Source organism: Nycticebus coucang, chromosome 9 (assembly GCF_027406575.1).
Source record: "Nycticebus coucang isolate mNycCou1 chromosome 9, mNycCou1.pri, whole genome shotgun sequence".
In the NCBI taxonomy this organism is placed as follows: domain Eukaryota; kingdom Metazoa; phylum Chordata; class Mammalia; order Primates; family Lorisidae; genus Nycticebus; species Nycticebus coucang.
Window position 1 is genome coordinate 92,689,686 of NC_069788.1, and position 21,080 is coordinate 92,710,765.

Here is a 21,080-nt window from a genome sequence, read left to right on the forward strand (position 1 = left end):
TTTCACCCAACATCCTAATTTTCTTCTTTTCTTGCATTAATTGTTCATAGTTCTTCCTTTTTCAATACTTCTATAACTTCCTTGCCCTTCTCTTTCTTCCTTGCCTACCCAACCCCCAGTATAGTTAAAACCATCTCTGTCTTATACTAGAAGAACAGAATATTGCAAGGAAAACAATTACATACTAGTGTCACTTTAAAATTCCACTGACTATTCTCATTCTAAATTCATGATCACAGATCTCAAGATTACTCTTATTACTCTTCCCTAGTACATTTATTTTCCCACTGTTATCAACAAACTCCCTACACTACTAATTATTTCTCTGAATGATTAATAAACTTATCATACCTCTTCCTACTCCAACATTGCATTCTTTCCCCTATCATTCTCATTTGTGCCTTTGTCTAATACTTCACAGTGAAAATGAAGATTGACTACGAGGAATTCTACTGATGTACCTGCATATCTGTTATGCTTTGCCTTTTTGCCTGTGCACTATAAGAAAATGTCTCTGCTGCGTTTAAAGGTCACCCTCAGCCCTTATGTTCTGGATTGCATATGAGGAACCTTGCTCCTGCATCTTTCCTATAATTTTCACCTTTCTCTCTTATTACTCTTCCCTAGTACATTTATTTTCCCAGTTATCAACAAACTCCCTACACTACTAATTATTTCTCTGAATGATTAATAAACTTATCATACCTCTTCCTACTCCAACATTGCATTCATGCTTTTTTGCATCATGCTTTTTTTCTTGCTGGATTATATCCATGAGCATACAAACATACCCCTAGGATCCCCCATCTTAAACAAAACCTTCTTTTATCTCACTTTATTCCCATCTCCCATTTCTCTGTTCTCCTTCAAAGCAAAATTTATAGAAAGAATTCATTGTAGATGGTGCTCCTTTTTCACCTGTCATTTTATCTTCCTTCCACTATAAATGAGACTTTTGTTTCCAGCACTCTACTAAAACAATTTCTCTCAAGACCACCGCAATCTCCATATTGCCAATTTCAGGAGCCAGTCCTCTATGCTCCCAGTGACATTTCACACAGTTGACTGGTCTCTCCTCAAAACACTCTTTACTTTTTTGACCTTTGAGTATTTTTATCTTCTTTTCTGATTGGTTACTCATTGCTGGATTTTCCTTCCTCCCTCCCTCCCTTCTTGATTTCTTTCCTTCCTTCCCTTCTTTTGATCACAGCTCACTGCAGCCTCAAACTCCTGGGCTCCTTAATAGCCAGAACTATAGGTGGACACCACCACCACGCCTGACCAATTTTTTAATTTTTTGTACAGACAAGGTCATGATGTGTTACACAGATCTCAAACTTCTGGCCTCAAGTAATCCTACCTTAGCCTCCCAAAGTGCTGGGATTATAGGCATGAGCCACCACACCTGGCCTCACTCCTTAGTTTTTTAGGGGAGTTCCTTTTTGGTGTGACTCCTAAAGGTAGATGAACCTAGGGCTTTGTTCTTGTCTCTCATTCCTTAAGAATCCAAATTCTCTCTCCGGAAGACTTGATTCAATCTGATGGTAGTAATGCTACATATCTTCTGGTTGTTGATTCCCAAATCTATATTTTTGGTGCTGACTATTCCTTTAAGACCAAACCACTACTTTGTTCAAAAGTCTGTTTTTCCTTTTGATGTCTAATGAGTATCTTAAATATAATAGGTTTAATCTAGAACTCTTGATTCATCTTCCCCTAAACTCTGTTCCTTTCCTGTATTTCCTGTCCCAATTAGTATCAAATTAGTCAAAACTGAAATCTGGGCTACATTCTAGACCATTCTCTCTCTCTGTCACATAATATTCCAGAATGGTGCTATCTCCATGGTCTATCCCCAATGTGACCACTTTTCTCCTGTGCTAAAATCTTGTGACAAGTTAATATTAGTTTTTCTATTAGATTAATTCATAGCCTCTTACGTGGTCTCCCTGTTTTTATTCATGCCCCAATACAACCCACCCTCCGTACGACCACCAAAGTGATTTTCTTGAGTACAAACCAGATTCCATTATTTCCCTGCTTCAGACATTCCAGTAATATCACATAAACACATTAATGTATGCAGCTATGATTTAATTTAAAAAATTAGAAAAAAAAAGAATAAAAGCCAAACTCTTCATAATTTCTACATCAGTTTCTATAACCCTAGGAGACAATTGTGGACAGTTTGTCATACAGAGTGGCCTATAATTTAATTTGTCTAAAAATATTAAATGATACCAAGTGTTTATTTTGTTTCTAATTTCTCCATTAAATATCCCTAAAATTTTCAGGAGTCTGCTCATATGTTATTATGCTGGACACCTATAATAATTCCCACTTAGTAGCCGGGCGTTGTGGCGGGCGCCTGTAGTCCCAGCTAGTCGGGAGGCTGAGGCAAGAGAATCACGTAAGCCCAGGAGTTGGAGGTTGCTGTGAGCTGTGTGACGCCACGGCTCTCTACCGAGGGCGGTACAGTGAGACTCTGTCTCTACAAAAAAAATAAAAATAATTCCCACTTAGGCTATCCCACTATTAAATGTAAAACTGGACTTAATGCTTAGAAAGGCAAAGTTGATCTTTAGTTTTCCTTTTCCTAGAAAAAAATAGATGTTAACAAAACTTCCTTCTATGTCTTTCCCTACTCAGAAGAGATCTGGAAATTACAACACACACTTCATAGTATTACTGGCCCTACTTTTCTTCTTTAGGAAACAGAGTATATGCATTAGATTGTTCAGTGTCTTTAGATTCCCAACCCTGCTAGTTAAATCTGTTGACAAAACTTCAGAAAAGGCACACAATTTTTGTTAATATTTATGCGCATGGCAATTCACTGAAAAGAAATGAAACTTAAGTGTTAAAATCAGGAACAATTTAAATACCATTTTAACAAAGAAAAGGGGCTTAAGCTTCAAGGAGCAATAAGTTGCAAGGAAGTTGTGACTAGGAAATATAGAGGGGAACTAATGGAAGGTAAGGGTAAGGAAGGAACTAACGGAAGTAAGCTATGTTTATGCAAACTTGTCTTGGTGTCTACTTCCCATCTCCAGTGACAAAAGTGCTCTTCTTTTCCTGGTACAAGGGGAAATTTATGCCCTGCTTTTGGGCACATAAAGGGAGGCTGGAGCCTGGATCTGTTGATTCTCAATTGCCTTTAGCTCAAATTAATCCTTAAGCCAAAATGGCATATTTGGGGATGGCGTATCTTATTTCCTTCAATATAAAACAAAATACAGTACACCTTGGAAAATAATAGGATAAACCAAGACATTTAATAGGATTTTATTTTAAGGGCATATCATTACCAGAGGGAATTATTCTAGGAATCAATCAGGTGGTTAGCGAAAATTCTGTGGTGTAACCTAAAGTTACTTCATCTTTCCAATGCTTAGGGAAATGAGAATCAAACCTAGGGGAGGGAAGGTGGAGTGGGAGAGGAGAATGAATTGGAAGAGAGAACAGATTCAGGCTCTTGGTTGGGAAAATTTAACACAATAGAATTAAGTAACTACCTTTTGTAAAGTTATCTAGCCTTAATTTTCCTTTTCTTTCACAATAGGTGTTTACATAGGCCTAACCTTTTCTGGATTTTGGAATTACATTGATACTACATGGTATAACATGACAGATATTATCTATAATCACCTTCAAGAAGGTAACTCTTCTAATAGTGCCTTCATCTTCAGCATTTCACTTATATCAACACTTCATCTATATTTATAAAATGTCTTTGCTTTGCTAAAGAGCTCACTTTTATCTTACTTTTTAACCAATGGTATGATTTTTCCCTTTAGAATATTCATACCTTTCACTGGTGGATATCGTTTTAACAAATCATTTTTTAGTTATCCTCACATCTTTGGGTCTTTTTGTAACTGAAGATCTTCGTTATCCATCAGCCCAACCCTTAACGGTATGTAAATTGCTTTGGAACTTAAGTATTTTCCATGACAGAAAAAGAAATATTTGATATCTGAGTTATGTGTGATACATCTTAGAACTGAAATGCTCTTTCCTTTTAAAAATGTAAAAGCAGGCTCGGCACCCTTACAGTGGGTAGGGTGCAAGCCACTTACACCAAGGCAGGTGGGTTCGAACACTGCCCGGGCCTGATAAACAGCAATGACAACTGCAACAAAAAAATAGCTAGGTGTTGTGGCAGGTACCTGTAGTCCCAGCTACTTGGGAGGCTGAGGCAAGAGAATTGCTTAAGCCCAAGAGTTTGATGTTGCTGTGAGCTGTGACACCACAGCACTCTACCAAGGGTGACATGAGACTCTGTCTCAAAAAAAAAAACAAAAATGTAAAAGCATAATACAGCAAATTATTCCTTAGCTAATAGTATTAAATACATAATTTGGAAATAATGCTAGTTTTATTGCTTTAAAAATGTATAATGAATTTTAAATACACATATGTAGAAAAGATTTATCTATCTATTGATTGATAAATATATTTACAGCTATCTATGATCCCAAAATACTTTCAGGTAATTTATAAAGCTAAATATAGTATTTAAAAGTAACATAAATTAAACATAACATTTGTGATTGAGAGAAAGGAAATATATGTTTAAGTGAGGATATGTAATGTACATACCATGAAATTATTAAACATATTACTAAATATCTCTCAGGGAAAGTAAAGAAGTGGCACTTGTATTGGTTAAGAAGTAGAGATTTCTTATACATGGTAATTATTACCTGTCTTTTGGGTATATTAATACTCACAGTTTTCCCTTCTTCCTTACTCTCTCTGAGAAAGTACCATATGTTGCTCAGATAACTAATAGGTCTGGTCTTTTATGTGTTTATCATATTATTGCTAAAACAGAGAGTTGAAGAAGCCAGGAGGGCTGCAGTGGCTTAAATTTAAAGTACAGATAAACAGACATAGACTGTACTTCTTAAGTCCTGATCCCTGGCCTGCAGAGGGCTGATCAGAAGAAACAGAGCAGCAAAAGAGAAAATAATAAGTTAAGGGCGTGTCTTCCTAAATCCAAGTGGTGGGAGACTTAGTGTCTTCCTGCACATTTCTTAACTCCTCCATTTAAATCATTAAAAGGCATGATTGTAATCTCAAATCCCTTCTGTAATTACATGAAAGTGTAAATAGATGAACAAAATGGTGGAATTAAGCAAAGACTGAAGGAGAAATCTCCAAGATACTGTGTGAGCTACAGCAGAGGCTGAGCATTTTAGTGTTAGTGTTAATCATCCTAACTGCTGGCACAGAAGAAAACATCATTTCATTTGGTATACTTTAAATGCTATGTTTTGTTATCCTTTTTGATATGCAAGCAGAAATTAAACTTTCTTTTTCTCTTCTAGCTTTCAAGGGCAGACTTTTGTGGTTTTGAAAGGGTAAGAAGTTTTAAATTTCCCAGAGTTGGTTAGAAGATATATGTTTACTTGGTGACTTAAGAAATGAGATTCAAGGCAATAAGTCACAAAACAGAATATTCCTATTGCTCTAATGTTATTTACAGTTTGAACTAAAGAATTATTTCTAAGCAATGATCTAGGAAGAAATGCTCCTCCTTGTTTCAAAGGAAGAAATGCTCCTCCTTGTTTCAGGGGGTACCCCTTACTCCTTCTCATATTCTCTATCCAGGCTTGCTATGGTTGTTCAGGTCCTATACTGCACAAGCGCACTTTACTGAAGACAGAGGCTGGAATCGACTAATGCTTTACTGTCCAATTTATCTATCCTGGTGTGGGTCTGTGCCTACCTGGAGAAAGTGGTGCTTTTTCTAATTTGCACCAAAATTCCATATAATCTAGCCACAGCTCTGTTTTTATCCTTTTAGAGGATTTTGTTCCATCAGGTATCTCCCCTCTCCATAGCAAAATTAGGTGTTGTGATTCAACTATATCATTCCCATCAACTTACAAGCATGCTTTGATTTGAAAACCACCAATGAAATTATGAGTATTTCTCGCTTTTTTGCTGTGTTCACTCCACATTCTTTCCTCATCAAGGCCTGTGTGCACATATGTGCACATGCACATATAACCACATTCACACTGTCTATCAGAAAAGAGTACTTACTTCTCAGGGAGCAAATAGAAAATACTGATTATTTTATTAATATTTATTTTATTATTTTATTAATTAATAGTTATTAATTAATTAATTATTATTTATTTGATTGGTTTATTATAAAATTAATTAGTTATTAATTCTTGATAAAGAATTAATAAATTTATTTATTAATAAATTCATTGTTTTAAATTATATTAATTAATTAAATTATATTAATTTAAAAATTATTTAACTAATAAATTAACAAATAATAATTAATTAAAGTATATTAAAATATAATAATTTATATTTTATAATTATAGAATAATTATATATATTTATATATAAATATTAAATATATTAATATATTTATAATATATATGAATATATTATATTTCTTTATAAATATATTTATATTTATATATTATATAATACATATAATATATTTAATATATTATTATATATAATAATATATGTTAAAATATAATTATTTAATTAATAAATCAATAAATAATAATTAATTAAATTATATTAATTTAAAAATATTTAATTAAGAAATTTATTTATTTATTATAAAATTAATTAATTAATTTATTATTTATTTATTAATATTAAAATATTAATCAGAGGCAACGTAAAGCAGAGATGTGGGAAAGCTAAATAGGTAGTATCGATTTACATTAGAAAGAGCAGAGGGAAATAATTGTCAAAAGAGGATTTATACCCAGCTAAACTATATCATTCCAGAATCAGGGGTAAAAAAGGAAAATTTTCACAGATAATGACATTGGGAGAGTTTACCACCCAGAGACTGCCATAAGGGAGCTCTCACTCTTAGAAGCAATATGAACTAAAATGTAAGTTTTGAGCTCTACAGAGCAGGGACTTTATCTGTGCTATTCACAACAGGATCCTAGTGTCTGACACAAGGTAGATACTTAGTAAATATTTGTCCAAAGAAAGGAATTGGTGTAAAAAATAACCATTATATGTTTTAAGTTTAAAAATGGGATATAGGGCGGCGCCTGTGGCTCAGTGAGTAGGGCGCCGGCCCCATATGCCGGCTGGTTCAAACCCAGCCCCGGCCAAACTGCAACAAAAAAAAAAAAAAAAAAAAAATGGGGTAGTACCAAAATTTACAATATGACAAGGAGGAATGATTATGGTTTTCAGTGGCTAATGAGGTGTTTTAAGATACTTGTTTGGGAGGAGAATCAACATGAGAAATCAATTCAGAATTTTTTTAAAAAAATGTATTGTTCAACATGTATTTTAAGAATTTAAAAATAATTACCAAAAAAAGGTTTAAAAGGGAAAAAAGGAATATAACCTAAAGCTTCCAGACCACTAGAGGAAAGAAAATTAAAGAATAAACTCTCAGTTCCACAAACAGCAAGAAAGGAGAACATGATCCCAAATGCCATTACTAAGTATCTAACCAGAAGAAAAAAAATCATTTTACCATAAGGACATATGCACTAGAATGTTATCACAGTTCAGTTCACAATTGGCAAGATGTGCGATCAACCTAAGTGCCCATCAACACATGAATGGATTAATAAACTGTGGTATATGTACATCCTGCAGTACTTGCAATACTATTCAGCCTTAAAAAAGATTGAGACTTTACATCTTTTGCATTAACTTGGATGGAGTTGAAGAACATTCTTCTTAGTAAAGTATTATAGGAATAGGAAAACAAATATGTAGTGTACTCAATTCTAATATGAAACCAACAGAAGAACAAATATACACCCACACAAAAGAAAAACATGATTAAATCCAACGTAGTGGGGAGGGGGAAGGAAGGAGAGGGCGAAGGGAAGGGGGAGGGGTATTAGGGTATTCTCCTCTAACAGGCACAATGTAAGGGTATATGGCACACCTCCCAGGTGAGGGACGCAACTACAACTTGGACTCTAACTAACAAAAGCAAACAATGTTGCCTAATCATCTGTACCCTCATATTCATCTGTTATTTAAAAAAGGAGAACAGATATAAAGATAAAAGAATGAAAGATAAACTAGAAAGTTAGATAGTAGAAATAAATTCTAATTTATCAGCAATTACAATAAAAGGAAATGAATATTATAGAAAACAAAAGAAAATCTAGTTATATGCTAATTACAAAAGCTACACCTAAAACAAAATCACACAGAAAGTAAAACAAAGGGATAGAGGAGGTCATGACCTGAGCTTTGCTCCATACCCTTCAACTCCCATTAACCTCTATTCCACTTTACCTGCCCATTAAGACAAAAGGCTGCTGGGGCTATTGGACATATTGCCTAAATTATATTTTTATTTATTTATATAGGTTGACTATATCAAAGGAAAATTGTGGTATAATGAAAGATGTTTTGCTAACAGAGAACACTTTGAAGGTAAACTTTAGTCAAAGATATACCATATTAAAAGGCTACTATCAATATAGTTAACATATGAAGATTTAATAAAATGACACAAAATAAAAATAAAATAAATGTAAGGTATGTTTGTTTTTTATAAGTTAATGTTCTAATACTGAGAAAAAAATCTAATTAAATCTGAGACAGTGGGCACACCTACTATGAGAAAGTTATATTTGAGTATACATTAATTGGTGATACATAGATTTTCTTATTTTTTATGAAGGCTATTTTATTAAAACTAACCCTTGCTGTTTTAGAAATACAGGTGCTGCTCATAATTTATATACCTTTATGTTTTTCAGTTGATTATGTTACTGTCACCTTTGACAGAAACAAGACCCTAAGTGAGGTATGATATTGAATATTTTATATGGTAAGAAATTCTGTTGTGCATAATTTCATGGATTGTTATTAATCTAAAATATGACATACCTACAAACTGAAAGTCTTAACAATTATTCTTTGCTCCCAGAGGTTCCTTACTTGGGTTTAATGATAGTTACCTAATTATATTAGGCAACACCTACAATGATTCTGGAAAAACAATCCATACCAGAAAAGAGATGCTTTGCAGTGTTTTCTGGACTCATATCATGCAGAAGAGAGACACAGAAATTAAAGATTTTTTAAAAAGATTTGTGGTCAGTCAGGACAACACAACGGTTAATTAGCTTATTTTCCTATGAGAATTAATTAGCACTTATATTTCCAAAACAGGTTTTTTCTTCTCCTTTCTCTTTTAACTTTTCCATCCTCTTTTTGTAGGCAAACTCTTGTTTTTATGGTAAAGAACCATTTCATGAATGGAAGCCATGTTTACCTTATGTTATAAGAGAAGGTAAAAATACTCCTTCAAGTGTGGTAACATTTCTTATTGACCAAGAGCATAGTACTGGAATTTACCTCTCATACAACCAGGTAGGCCTCATATCCCAGAAGTGATTGCTCTTGACACTACAATAATCAAAATATACCTTAGCAAAGTTTTTTTTAGCATTTCTTGTTATCTTTGGCAATAGAACCTGACTATTACAACAAAATTATCTAAGCTTAATAATACAGTTTGACTCTTTACAGATTTCTCACCTCTAATTGTCATTCAGTTTGATACAAATGTAAAATGTGATGCTGTTTCCATGATTCTCCTTTGCTTATTTTCCAGAAGAATATAAACTGTGTTTTTTCTATGTAAACTTAAAGTTCCATAAAATGGTTAAATTGAACGAAAAATGGAACTATTTTCCACAGATTGATTTTCTATTCCAAAGGTTCCTAACCCTAGCTGTGAATTAGAATTATTCTGAGACAAAGATATGTGTATCCCCTAATATGCTATAATTTTTTAAAAAGAATTATTCTTAGAGCCACTAAAAAAATACATAAGTTCAGCTAGTCACAGTGGCTCATACCTGTAGTCCCAGCACTTGGGAGGCCAAGGCAACTGGATTGCCTGAGCTCACAGGTTCGAGACCAGCCTGACCCAGAGCAAGACCTCATCTCTAAAAATAGCCAGGCATTGTGGCAGGGGCCTGTAGTCCCAGCTACTTGGGAGGCTAAGGCAAGAGAATTGCTTAAGCCCAGGAATTTGAGATTGCTGTGAGCTATGATGCCATGCATTCTACCAAGGGTGACAAAGTGAGAGACTCTGTCTCAAAAAAAAAAAAGAAAAGAAAAGAAAACTACATTATTTTTAAAAAAATACATAAATATAGCTTCTACCCTTGAGGGAAAAAAATTTGTGTTCAATCACTGGAGCCTGCAAATTGAGCTGAAAGAAAGATAGGTTAATGGGAGAAAAGAAAATAGCTTATGTGTGCAGTGTGCATATACATGAGAAAAAGTCAGTTCTGAGTAAAACTCAGAGGAAAGGTTAGAATTTGGGGGTTATATACCATCTTAATAGGTGAAGGGGAGGGTGAGAAAGGCATTAAAGAAAAACAAATGACATTTTTAAAAAAGATGTCTTTTCAGAAGAACAAATAGAAGATAATGTTTTTTGATACTGATTATCTGTACAACTGTGAGTGGCCTTTTCCCCTTCAGGATCATAAATCTCCTTTGGAAAACAAATTTTGGGGTAGTTTTTATTTGCATTCTTTTTTCTGAGAGTAGATGTGCGCTGAAGAGGAATTTCTGGCACTCTCATTTCCCAGAAGTTGCTGCTTTTAATTGTGTTAACAGGAGAAAATGACAAGGTTCATAAATTTAGAAAGGAGAAAAGGAGAGCTTTATTTTTCATAAAGGGTTGCAGCCTGTGGGTGGCCATTCTGACAGGCTAGAAAGCAGAGCCCCTGCCAGATGCCAGGAATATCCACTCTGAGGGACAGAGAGTGGAAACAGAAATTTATGCTGAGTGGGGTGGCCCAATATACACATTTAATAAGGTATAGGAGGAGCCATGAATAGTGACAAAAGGAGAAACGTGTACCTGGACAAACATGTTTATGCTCCTTTATGGGGTCCATAAGCAGAAAATGGCAGCCCTCTGATGTCAAAAGGTGAAGCAAGGATATGGCAAACCCTCTCTCTGCATGCTCTGTAGACTGGTTAAACCACTCCATGGTTGTCTCTTATCAGAGAAGAATGCAGGTTTGGGTCACAAGATTGGTTTCTATTTAGCCCTTAGAAAATAAACCTAATGGCCACTGACAATGGAGGGAATATAAAGAGGTGTGTTTGACCTCTCATCCCATCATGGCTGGAAACTCAGTTTGAAGGTCCTGTTGGCCAAGAGGGAATCCATTCAGTCAGTAGAGGATCTAGGATTTTATTTTAGTTCACAGTCAGAGGAGGGAAGCTCCTAAAAGTTTTTAATTCTTCTCCCTCTACATCTGTTGGATCTCAAAAGCCTTCAGTGGCTTGGTGCTGTGGCTAAGGTGCCAAACCACATATACCTGAGCTGGCAGGTTCGAATCCAGCCTGGGCCCGCCAAATAATGATGGCTGCAACCAAAAAAAAAAAGCTTTCAGCTTAAAATTATCTTTATTCCAGTTCAGCGCTCATAGCTCAGTGGTTAGAGTGCTGGCCACAAACACTGGGGCTGGTGGGTAAAAACCCAACCCAGGCCTGCTAAACAACAATGACAACATGTGCCTGTAGTTCCAGCTACATGGGAGGCTGAGGCAAGAGAATCACTTAAGCCCAAGAATTTGAGGTTGCTGTGAGCTGTGATGCCATAACACTCTACCGAGGGTGACATAGTAAGATTCTGTCTCAAAAAAAAAATTATCTTTATTCAAAAATGGCTTATTTGAGGTGTCATGTTCTGATCCCCTTTGAGATCGTGATTTAGTTGAATTGCAGTGGAGCTCAGACATCTACTCTTGGCATATTGGTAATAAGCATGGGCATTGGAATCTGTCTGCCAAGTTCAGTAATACCTCTATAATGAAAGTCTCTTCACTGTTAATGATAGAACTTGGGACACATTATTTAATCTCCTAAACTTCATTTTCAATATGTATAATATGGGTGCGTGGCAAGGGTGGGGTAGTGGAGTGAGGAGATAGCAGTGATTTCTAATCCTTCTAGTTGTGTGTTATGTTAATGGATGTGTGCCTCTCAATATAACAGCAAAGACTAAAACTTGTAACATGGACTAATAGTAGTGACAAAAGTCTTATGCTTGTTCATGCTTTGTTTATTTAGATCCAGAGAATTGCCATGGCCTCTGTGAACATCCTAAAGAATAACAAACCAAATATACAACCAAAATTTCCACCTTTCCAATTTCCTTCATCATTCTCTTCTCCTGTTGGAATGGTGTTTCATCCCCGAAGCCACTTTCTATATGCTTATGGCAATCAGGTGTGTACACATGAAATTTCACACTCTGGGTTAGAGGTAAATCATGCGCTTACTTCACACTGAGGGGTTGTATCTTAAGAACAGAGCTTCTCTGATTACCTCAGGGTGGATGCAGGACGGAAGACAATAAATGTTCATTGATTATTTTTGGTATACTAAGATTAATGCATATTATCAGTTTTTACCTTTCAGTTAGTTCATTGACTGATAAAAATGAGGCATGGGTACACTAAAGTTATCTTGAATTTTTCCAATTAAGATAAATTTCCAGCTCTGAATGACTTAGATTTTTTTTATTTGACTTTGAGCTAGACTTTTTGGTTCTTTTATTCTTTGATCTCTTTCTAGCAGCATTTTCCACCCTCTGGTCTCTCCTTTACTCAGTTCTGTATCAATAGCCTGAAAGTTTTGTAAAGGAATAGTATACCATCTGTGGGGCATCAGGCAGGTTAAAAGCAAGGACCACAAAATATGTAAATTATAGAGCTAAGAAAACACTACAGTGACTTCCCATGAAAGAGACTAATTCGGTTTCTCAAACATCCATATTCTGTACAAAATTTAGAGAATTATGAAGGTGATAACCCTGTTTCTAGGTGTTCTCGAAACTCCCTTTCAAGTATAAGTTTTCACACTAAATAATCAAAACCTCTAAGTTCAGGGGCTGGTGGAGGGGGCAAGAGGATAAGATGGTGAGCTGGAAACAGAACTTGCTGCTCTCAAGGAGGGGATCAGAGGTTGCTAGTAGAGGTTCACCCAAAGATGGACCATCTCGGAGCATTGTAAATTATCAAAGAAGTGACTGGAAACACCCAGAGTGGGAGGAGAGGAAGCTGCTTGGCAATATTGGAAGGTACAAGGGAAGTATTCACATGTGGGGAAAGGTTAGGAGAGGCATCCCCCGGGGGTCTGCACACCCTTAGTGGACACTACAACCCAATCCATGAGGGGCTCCTCCACCACAGCACACCTTCACACTGATCAAAGAGTTGCTTGGAGAGAGTGTAGCAGCCTTGCACTGGAGAGGGGCACAATGGGGTCACGCCAGTTTCTGGTCTAGGGTGCTGCAACAGATGTCATTCTGCACTCTCAGCCCCAGAAAGCCTGGTCTGCAGGGGGTTGGCTCCACATCAGCTGCCTTCTAATTACTCTTGCCGGGCCAGGAAGGGAGCAGGAAGTGTGGGTACTCTCAACGCACTGTGACTGGGTGCATTACAACCCCTTGCAATGCTTCCCAGGGATTTGAGTAAAGCAGGTACCCACTGACCCTCAGGATCTGCCTGCTGCCACCTGACTAGCACCATAGGAGCTGCCACAGTCAAACCTGGGTGGAGGGAGAGCCCCAGCCACTGAAACTCCCGAGCAGGCACCATGTAGCTCCCTGGCCCTGCCAGTCAAAAGTGGCCCAGCTGCTGTGTACTGATGAGCCACCTCACTTTGAGCCACCATCCTATGACCCACCCAGAACTGGCCATGACCCCCTGACCTGTCTAGATATTCACAAAGGTCCCAGATCCCAGATAGGCACCTGCTAAGGTCCCATGATGCATCCTGCTGCTGGCTGTAGTCTTGTGACATACCCAGGTACCCATGAAGTTCTCACAACCTGTCTAGTCACCTGCTGCAGTCCTGCTATACTCCCAGCACCCACCAAGGGCTCACTGTGCACACAGGCTCCCCCCAAGGTCTTATGACCTGCCCTGCTACTGGCTGTGGTCCCACAACCTGCCCAGGCACTGACCAAGGTGACCCAAACCATCTGGGTGCCCTCCAAAGTCCCATGATGTGCCCAGGCATCTGCCTAGGTCCCATTACCCTCCTAGGCACTAGCCAAAGTCTCCTGACATGCCCAGGCACCCACCAAAATCCAGTGACCTGTTTGCCACTGGCTGCAGTTCCTTGTTAGGCCTAGGCACCCACCAAGGTCATACCATCCACCTCCATGGAAAAGGATTCCTCACCCTAAGCCCAGTGGTTCTCAACCTTCCTAATGCCACAGCCCTTTAATACAATTCCTACAGATCGCGACCCACAGGTTGAGAACCACTGCCCAAGCCCAACCTTCCAACAGCAGCCTAGGGAACAACTCACCAACCATCCTCCAGCACCAGCTTGGACTCTGACAACCCACAGAAATGGGACATTCCTGCATTACAGGTTTCCAGTGCACCTGCTTCTCTCCTATCAGAGAGAGGAGTAGGATGCAAAAGTACTACTTTCCTCTAGAGTAGGATTCAAAAGTACTACTTTCCTCCTTCTCACTAAGTATGAGAGTTCCCAGGAAAGTAGTACAGGTGCACTGCAAAAACCTATCAGTTCTTAGTTGACATAAGAGGTTTCAAATAAGAAGAAACCAACAAAATAATTCTGGCAACATGGAAAAAACAAGCTAGTTTAACAACCCCGAAGGATAACAATAGGCCCACAACCATGGACCCCCGCCAAAAGGAAATAGTCAAAATGTCAGAAATGGATTTCAGAATATGGATGGCAAACAAGATTAATGGGATTGAAGAGAAAGTTGAAAACCAACACAAAGAAACCAAAATAATATTTCAGGATATGAATGTTGAAAAATATGAAATAGTTGGGCAGCGCCTGTGGCTCAAGGAGTAGGGCGCCGGTTCCATATGCTGGAGGTGGTGGGTTCAAACCCAGCCCCAGCCAAAAAAAAAAAAAAAGAAAAATATGAAATAGTTGCTAAAGAGCCAGATAATATAAGAAAGGATATAATAGAACTTAAAGAAATGAAGGAATCATTTAGAGAATTTCAAAATACAGTGGAAATCAAGCTCTAACATATCTATACCATGGAATACTATACAACCACTAAAAAGGATGGTGACTTTACATCTTTTGTATTAATTTGGATGGAGTTGAAATACATTGTTCTTAGTAAAGCATCACAAGAATGGAGAAGGAAAAATCCAATGTACTCAATTCTGATATGAGGACAATTGATGCTAGTACATGGTGGGGGGATGAGGGAACAGGAGAGAGGGAAGGTGGGAGGGGGATGTGGGGCTACAGTGTGTGACACATCTCTTGGGGGCAGGGCACTATTAATAGAGGGGCTTCACCCAGCAAATGCAGGCAGTATAACCTGGCTCATTGTACCCTCAATGATTCTCCAACAATAATAAAAATAAATAAAGTGGAAAGATTCAACAATAGGCTAGACTAAGCAGAAGAAAGACTCTTAGAGCTTGAAGACAAGGCTTTTGAACTAACCCAATCAGTCCAAGATGCAGAAAAAAAGAAAGAAGAACAGAGAAATATGAGAGAATGTGCAATGAGCCAATTCACAAATTATAGGTAAACTACAGGGAGAAAAAGAGAAAGCAAAAAGCACAGAAAACCTATCTGAGGAAGTTATTGATGAGAACTTCCCTGGTATCATCAGAGATTGAGATAACTGGATGCAAGATGGTCACTGAACACCAAGAAAAAAAAAGAAATTATTGCTTGCATCCCCTTAGACCATGATGAAATAAAGGTTGAATTCAATAACAACAGGAATCTGCATACTCATACAAAAACACAGAAACATAAATAACCTTATGGTGAATAATAGCTGGGTCATAGATGAGATTAAGAAGGAAATTACCAAAAAAAAAAAAAAAAGAAGGAAATTACCCAACTTTTGGAACAAATCAATAATAAAGACATGAATTATCAGAACCTCTGGGAAAGTGCAAAGGCTGTCCTAAGAGAAACTTATGGCACTGCAAGCCTTCCTCAAGAGAATGCAAAGAGAGGAAGTTAACAATTTAAGGGGACATCTCAAGCAACTGGAAAAGGAAGAACATTCCAAACCCAAACCCAGCAGAAGAAAAGAAATAACCAAAGTTAGAGCAGAATTAAATAAAATTGAAAACAAAAGGATTATATGACAGATCAATAAATCTAAAAGTTTGTTTTTTGAAAAGGTCAATAAAATAGATAAACCTTTGGCTAACCTAACCAGGAAAAAAGCAGTAAAATCTCTAATTTCATTAATCAGAAATGGTAAAGACAAAATAACAACAGACATCTCAGAAATTCAAAAAATCCTTAATGAATATTACAAGAAACTCTATTCTCAGAAATAAAAATATCTGAAGGAAAAAGACCAATACTTGGAAGCACATCACATTCCTAGACTTAGCCAGAATGAAGTGGAAATGTTGAACAGGCCTATATCAAGTTCTGAAATAGCATCAACTATACAAAATTTCCCTAAAGGGAAAAGCTCAGGACCAGATGTCTTCACATCAGAATTCTACCAAACCTTTAAAGAGGAACTAGTACTGATATTACTCAAACTTTTCCAAAATAAAGAAAAAGAAGGAATACTACCCAGCACATTCTATGACACAAACATCACCTTGATCCCCAAACCAGGAAAAGACCCAACAAGAAAAGAAAATTATAGACCAATATCACTAATGAATATAGATGCAAAAATATTCAAAGATCCTAGCAAACAGAATCCAGCAACATGTCAAACAAATTATACACCATGACCAAGTGGGTTTTATCCCAGGTCTCAAGCCTGCTTCAATATACATAAATCTATAAATATAATTCAGCAGATAAACAAATTAAAGAACAAAGACCATATGATTTTCTCAATTGATTCCAGAAAAAGCTTTTGACAATATCCAGCATCCTTTCATGATCAGAACACTTAAGAAAATCGGCTGGAAGTCATCAAAAAATACAGTAATGTTTCAGGATATAAAATGAATGTCCACAAGTCAGTAGCCTTTGTATACGCCAATAACAGTCAAGATGAGAAGCTAATTAAAGACACAACTCCCTTCACCATAGTTTCAAAAAAGATGAAATACCTAGGAATATACCTAACAAAGGAGGTAAAGGACCTCTATAAAGAAAATTATGAAATCCTCAGAAAGGAAATAGCAGAAGATATTAACAAATGGAAGCAAGTAGCCAGGTTCGAACCCGGCCCAGGCCAGCTGGACAACAACAGAAAAAAAAAACAAATGGAAGAACATACCATGCTCATGGATGGGAAGAATCAACATTGTTCAAATGTCTATACTTCCCAAAGCAATCTACCTATTCAATGCCATTCCTATTAAAATACCAACATCATACTTTCAAGACTTGGAAAAAATGATTCTGTGTTTTGTATGGAACCAGAAAAAAACCTGTATAGCTAAGACAGTTCTTAGTAATAAAAATAAAGCTGGGGGCATCACTATATGAGATTTTAGGTTGTACTATAAAGCCATAGTGGTCAAGATAGCATGGTACAGGCACAAAAATAGAGACATAGACGCTTGGAATCAAATACAAAACCAGGAAATGAAACTAACATCTTACAACCACCTAATCTTTGATAAACCAAATAAGAACATACCTTGGGGGAAGGACTCCCTGTTTAATAAATGGTGTTGGGAGAACAGGATATCCACATGTAAAAGACTGAAACTGGACCCACACCTTTCCCCACTCACAAAAATTGATTCAAAATGGATAAAGGACTTAAATTTAAGGCATGAAACAATAAAAATCTTCAAAGAAAGCATAGGAAAAACACTGGAAGATATTGGCCGGGGGAAAGGCTTCATGAAGAAGACTGCCATGGCAATTGCAACAACAACAAAAATAAACAAATGGGACTTCCTTAAACTGAAAAGCTTCTGTACAGCTAAGGGGACAACAACCAAAGCAAATAGACAACCTACACAATGGGAAAGGATATTTGCATATTTTGAATCAGACAAAAGCTTGATAACTAGGATCTATAGAGAACTCAAATAATCTACATGAAAAAGGCCAACAATCCCATATATCAATGGGCAAGAGACATGAATAGAACCTTCTCTAAAGAAGACAGATGAATGGCTAATAAACATATGAAAAAATGTTCATCATCCCTATCTATTAGAGAAATGCAAATCAAAACCACCCTGAGATATCATCTAACCCCAGTGAAAATGGCCCACATCACAAAATCTCAAAACTGCAGATGCTGGCGTGGATGTGCACTGCTGGTGGGACTGCAAACTAGTACAACCTTTCTGGAAGGAAGTATGGAGAAACCTCAAAGCACTCAAGCTAGACCTCCCATTTGATCCTGCAATCCCATGACTGGGCATCTACCCAGAAGGAAAAAAATCCTTTTATCATAAGGACACTTGTACTAGACTATTTATTGCAGCTCAATTTACAATCGCCAAAATGTGCAAACAGCCTAAATGCCCCCCAACTCAGGAATGGATTAACAAGCTGTGGTATATGTATACCATGGACTACTATTCAGCTATTTAAAAAAATGGAGACTTTACATCCTTCGTATTAACCTGGATGGAAGTGGAAGACATTATTCTTAGTAAAGTATCACAAGAATGGAGAAGCATGAATCCTATGTACTCAATTTTGATATGAGGACAATCACGCTACTGGATTAAGCATGAATCCTATGTACTCAATTTTGATATGAGGAGGAATCACGCTACCAGATTAAGTGGGGTAGCGGACATGGTGGGGGTGGGGGAAGGGGAGAGCAGAGAAAGAAAGAAGGAGGGAGGGATGGGGAAAAGAAGAGCAGAGAGTGGGAAGGAGGGAGGGGGTAGGGCCTTGGTGTGTGCCACACCTTCTGGGGGCCAGACACGATTGCAAGAGGGACTTTACCTAAAAAATGCAATCATTGTAACCTGGCTTATTTTACCCTCAATAAATCCCCAACAATAAAAAAAAAGAAAGAAAGAAAGAAAATTGGTATACAAGGGACATTTCTTAAACTAATAGAGGCCATCTATGGCAAACCCACAGCCAATATCATATTGAATGGAATTAAATTAAAATCATTTCCACTCAGATCAGGAACTAGGCAAGGTTGCCCATTGTCTCCACTGCTTTTTAACATTGTAGTGGAAGTCTTAGCCCTCACAATTACAGAAGAAAAGGAGATCAAGGGTATCCATATAGGGTAAGAAGAGATCAAACTTTCACTCTGTGATATGATTGTATATCTGGAAAACACCAGGAATTCTACTACAAAACTCTTAGACGTGATCAAGGAATACATCAGCGTCTTAGGTTACCAAAATCAACACTCATAAATCTATAGCCTTTTTATATACCAATAATAGTCAAGCTGAAAAAACAGTCAAGGAGTCTATTCTGTTCACAGTACTGCCAAAGAAGATGAACTATTTGGGAGTTATCTAACAAAGGATGTGAAAGATCTCTATAAAGAGAACTATGAAACTCTAAGAAAAGAAATAGCTGAAAATGTTAACTAATGGGAAAACATACCATGGCTGGGAAGAATCAACATTGTTTAAATGTCCATATTACCCAAAGCAATATACAATTTTAATGCAATCCCTATTAAATCTCCTCTGTCATACTTTAAAGATCTCAAAAAAAAAAATACTTTATTTTATATGGAATCAGAAAAAAACTCAAACAGCCAAGACATTAGTCAGAAATAAAATTTAAAAAAAAAACAGAAGGAATCACGCTACCGGACCTCAGACTATATTATAAATCGATAGTGATCAAAACAGCATGGTACTGGCACAAAAACAGAGAGGTAGATGTATGGAACAGAATAGAGAACCAAGAGACGAACCCAGCTACTTACCGTTATTTGATCTTTGTCAAGCCAATTAAAAACATTCAGTGGCGAAAAGGTTCCCTAACAAATGCTGATGGGTAAACTGGCTGGCAACCTGTAGAAGACTGAAATTGGACACATGCCTTTCACCATTAACTAAGATAGACTCTCACTGGATTAAAGATTTAAACTTAAGACTTGAAACTATAAAAATACTAGAAGAAAGTGCATGGAAAACTCTTGAAGAAATTGGCCTGGGTGAATATTTTATGAGGAGGAGCCCCTGGGCAATTGAAGCAGCATCAAAAAAACACTACTGGGACCTGATCAAACTAAAAAGCTTCTGCACAACCAAGAACACAGTAAGTAAAGCAAGCAGACAGCCCTCAGAATTGGAGAAGATATTTGCAGGTTATGTCTCCAACAAAGGTTTAATAACCAGAATCCACGGAGAACTCAAATGTATAAGCAAGAAAAGAACAACACTCTCACTCTGAGGTCTGGAAGCCTGTCCCCCAGGAGTCCAGATTCTTGGATATTTTCTCAAGAGGTGTGAACAGGGCATGGACTGCTGCTGGTCAGTGCTCATTCTGCAGCACAGGAGTAAGGAGAGGAGGGTCAGCTGAGAGGGAACCATACAAGAATGGCAGTGCCCCAAGGCACAGAGCACCAGCTGCTTTAGCAACAATAGGTCTCACCCCTGCATATTCCAGAGTCACACCCCCGTCTTTCTAGGCAACCAGAGGAGGCTGGCAGAACAGATCTGGAATGGAAACCATGAGTAAAGGGTTTGCCTCAGGTGGTACTGGCCTGGGCAGAGCGTGGGGACTAGAATACACATGCACAGAGTTGGCAGATTCCCAGGGTGGGGCTGACCCAGAGGATGCCTTTACTGAGCCTAAGATGCACCTGGCCCTCAGGGGGTCATTAGCCAAGACAAAGGAGGGCAGGCAGAGGCTGGAACTGACAGCTAACTGTGCCACTGGAATACAAACAGCAGCTGAGACTGTGCAGCTGCACGGACAGGGCCTGAGGTGCTGGTGAACTCTAAAAGTGTCTCTTCTGCAGGGGGAATATAGCCAGGACAGAAACAAATTCCACAAAGTTGTTCTGTTCTGTCAGTACCATCACTCAGGGGCAGGGCTAGAACTGAGTGAACAGCCCCAGCCTCCATTAAGCACCCGAGGTTGTCAGGTCTCACCTCCCCCTGCCAGATAGTGGCAGAGAGCAACAGCCTAGCTGACGAGAAATAGATCTC

At 37.6% G+C, this 21,080-nt stretch overlaps 1 protein-coding gene across 1 annotated transcript in view; it reads left to right on the forward strand.

Moving 5' to 3' along the window:
* Positions 1 to 21,080, forward strand: part of CATSPERB (cation channel sperm associated auxiliary subunit beta) — a 157,520-nt gene that overhangs the window by 42,320 nt on the left and 94,120 nt on the right. Inside the window, exons 7-13 of the mRNA XM_053603647.1 lie at positions 3,563 to 3,658; positions 3,798 to 3,916; positions 5,334 to 5,366; positions 8,346 to 8,412; positions 8,742 to 8,788; positions 9,205 to 9,357; positions 12,088 to 12,246. Of these exons, the coding sequence (XP_053459622.1) occupies positions 3,563 to 3,658; positions 3,798 to 3,916; positions 5,334 to 5,366; positions 8,346 to 8,412; positions 8,742 to 8,788; positions 9,205 to 9,357; positions 12,088 to 12,246 (674 nt within the window). The remainder of the gene's footprint in view (positions 1 to 3,562; positions 3,659 to 3,797; positions 3,917 to 5,333; positions 5,367 to 8,345; positions 8,413 to 8,741; positions 8,789 to 9,204; positions 9,358 to 12,087; positions 12,247 to 21,080) is intronic.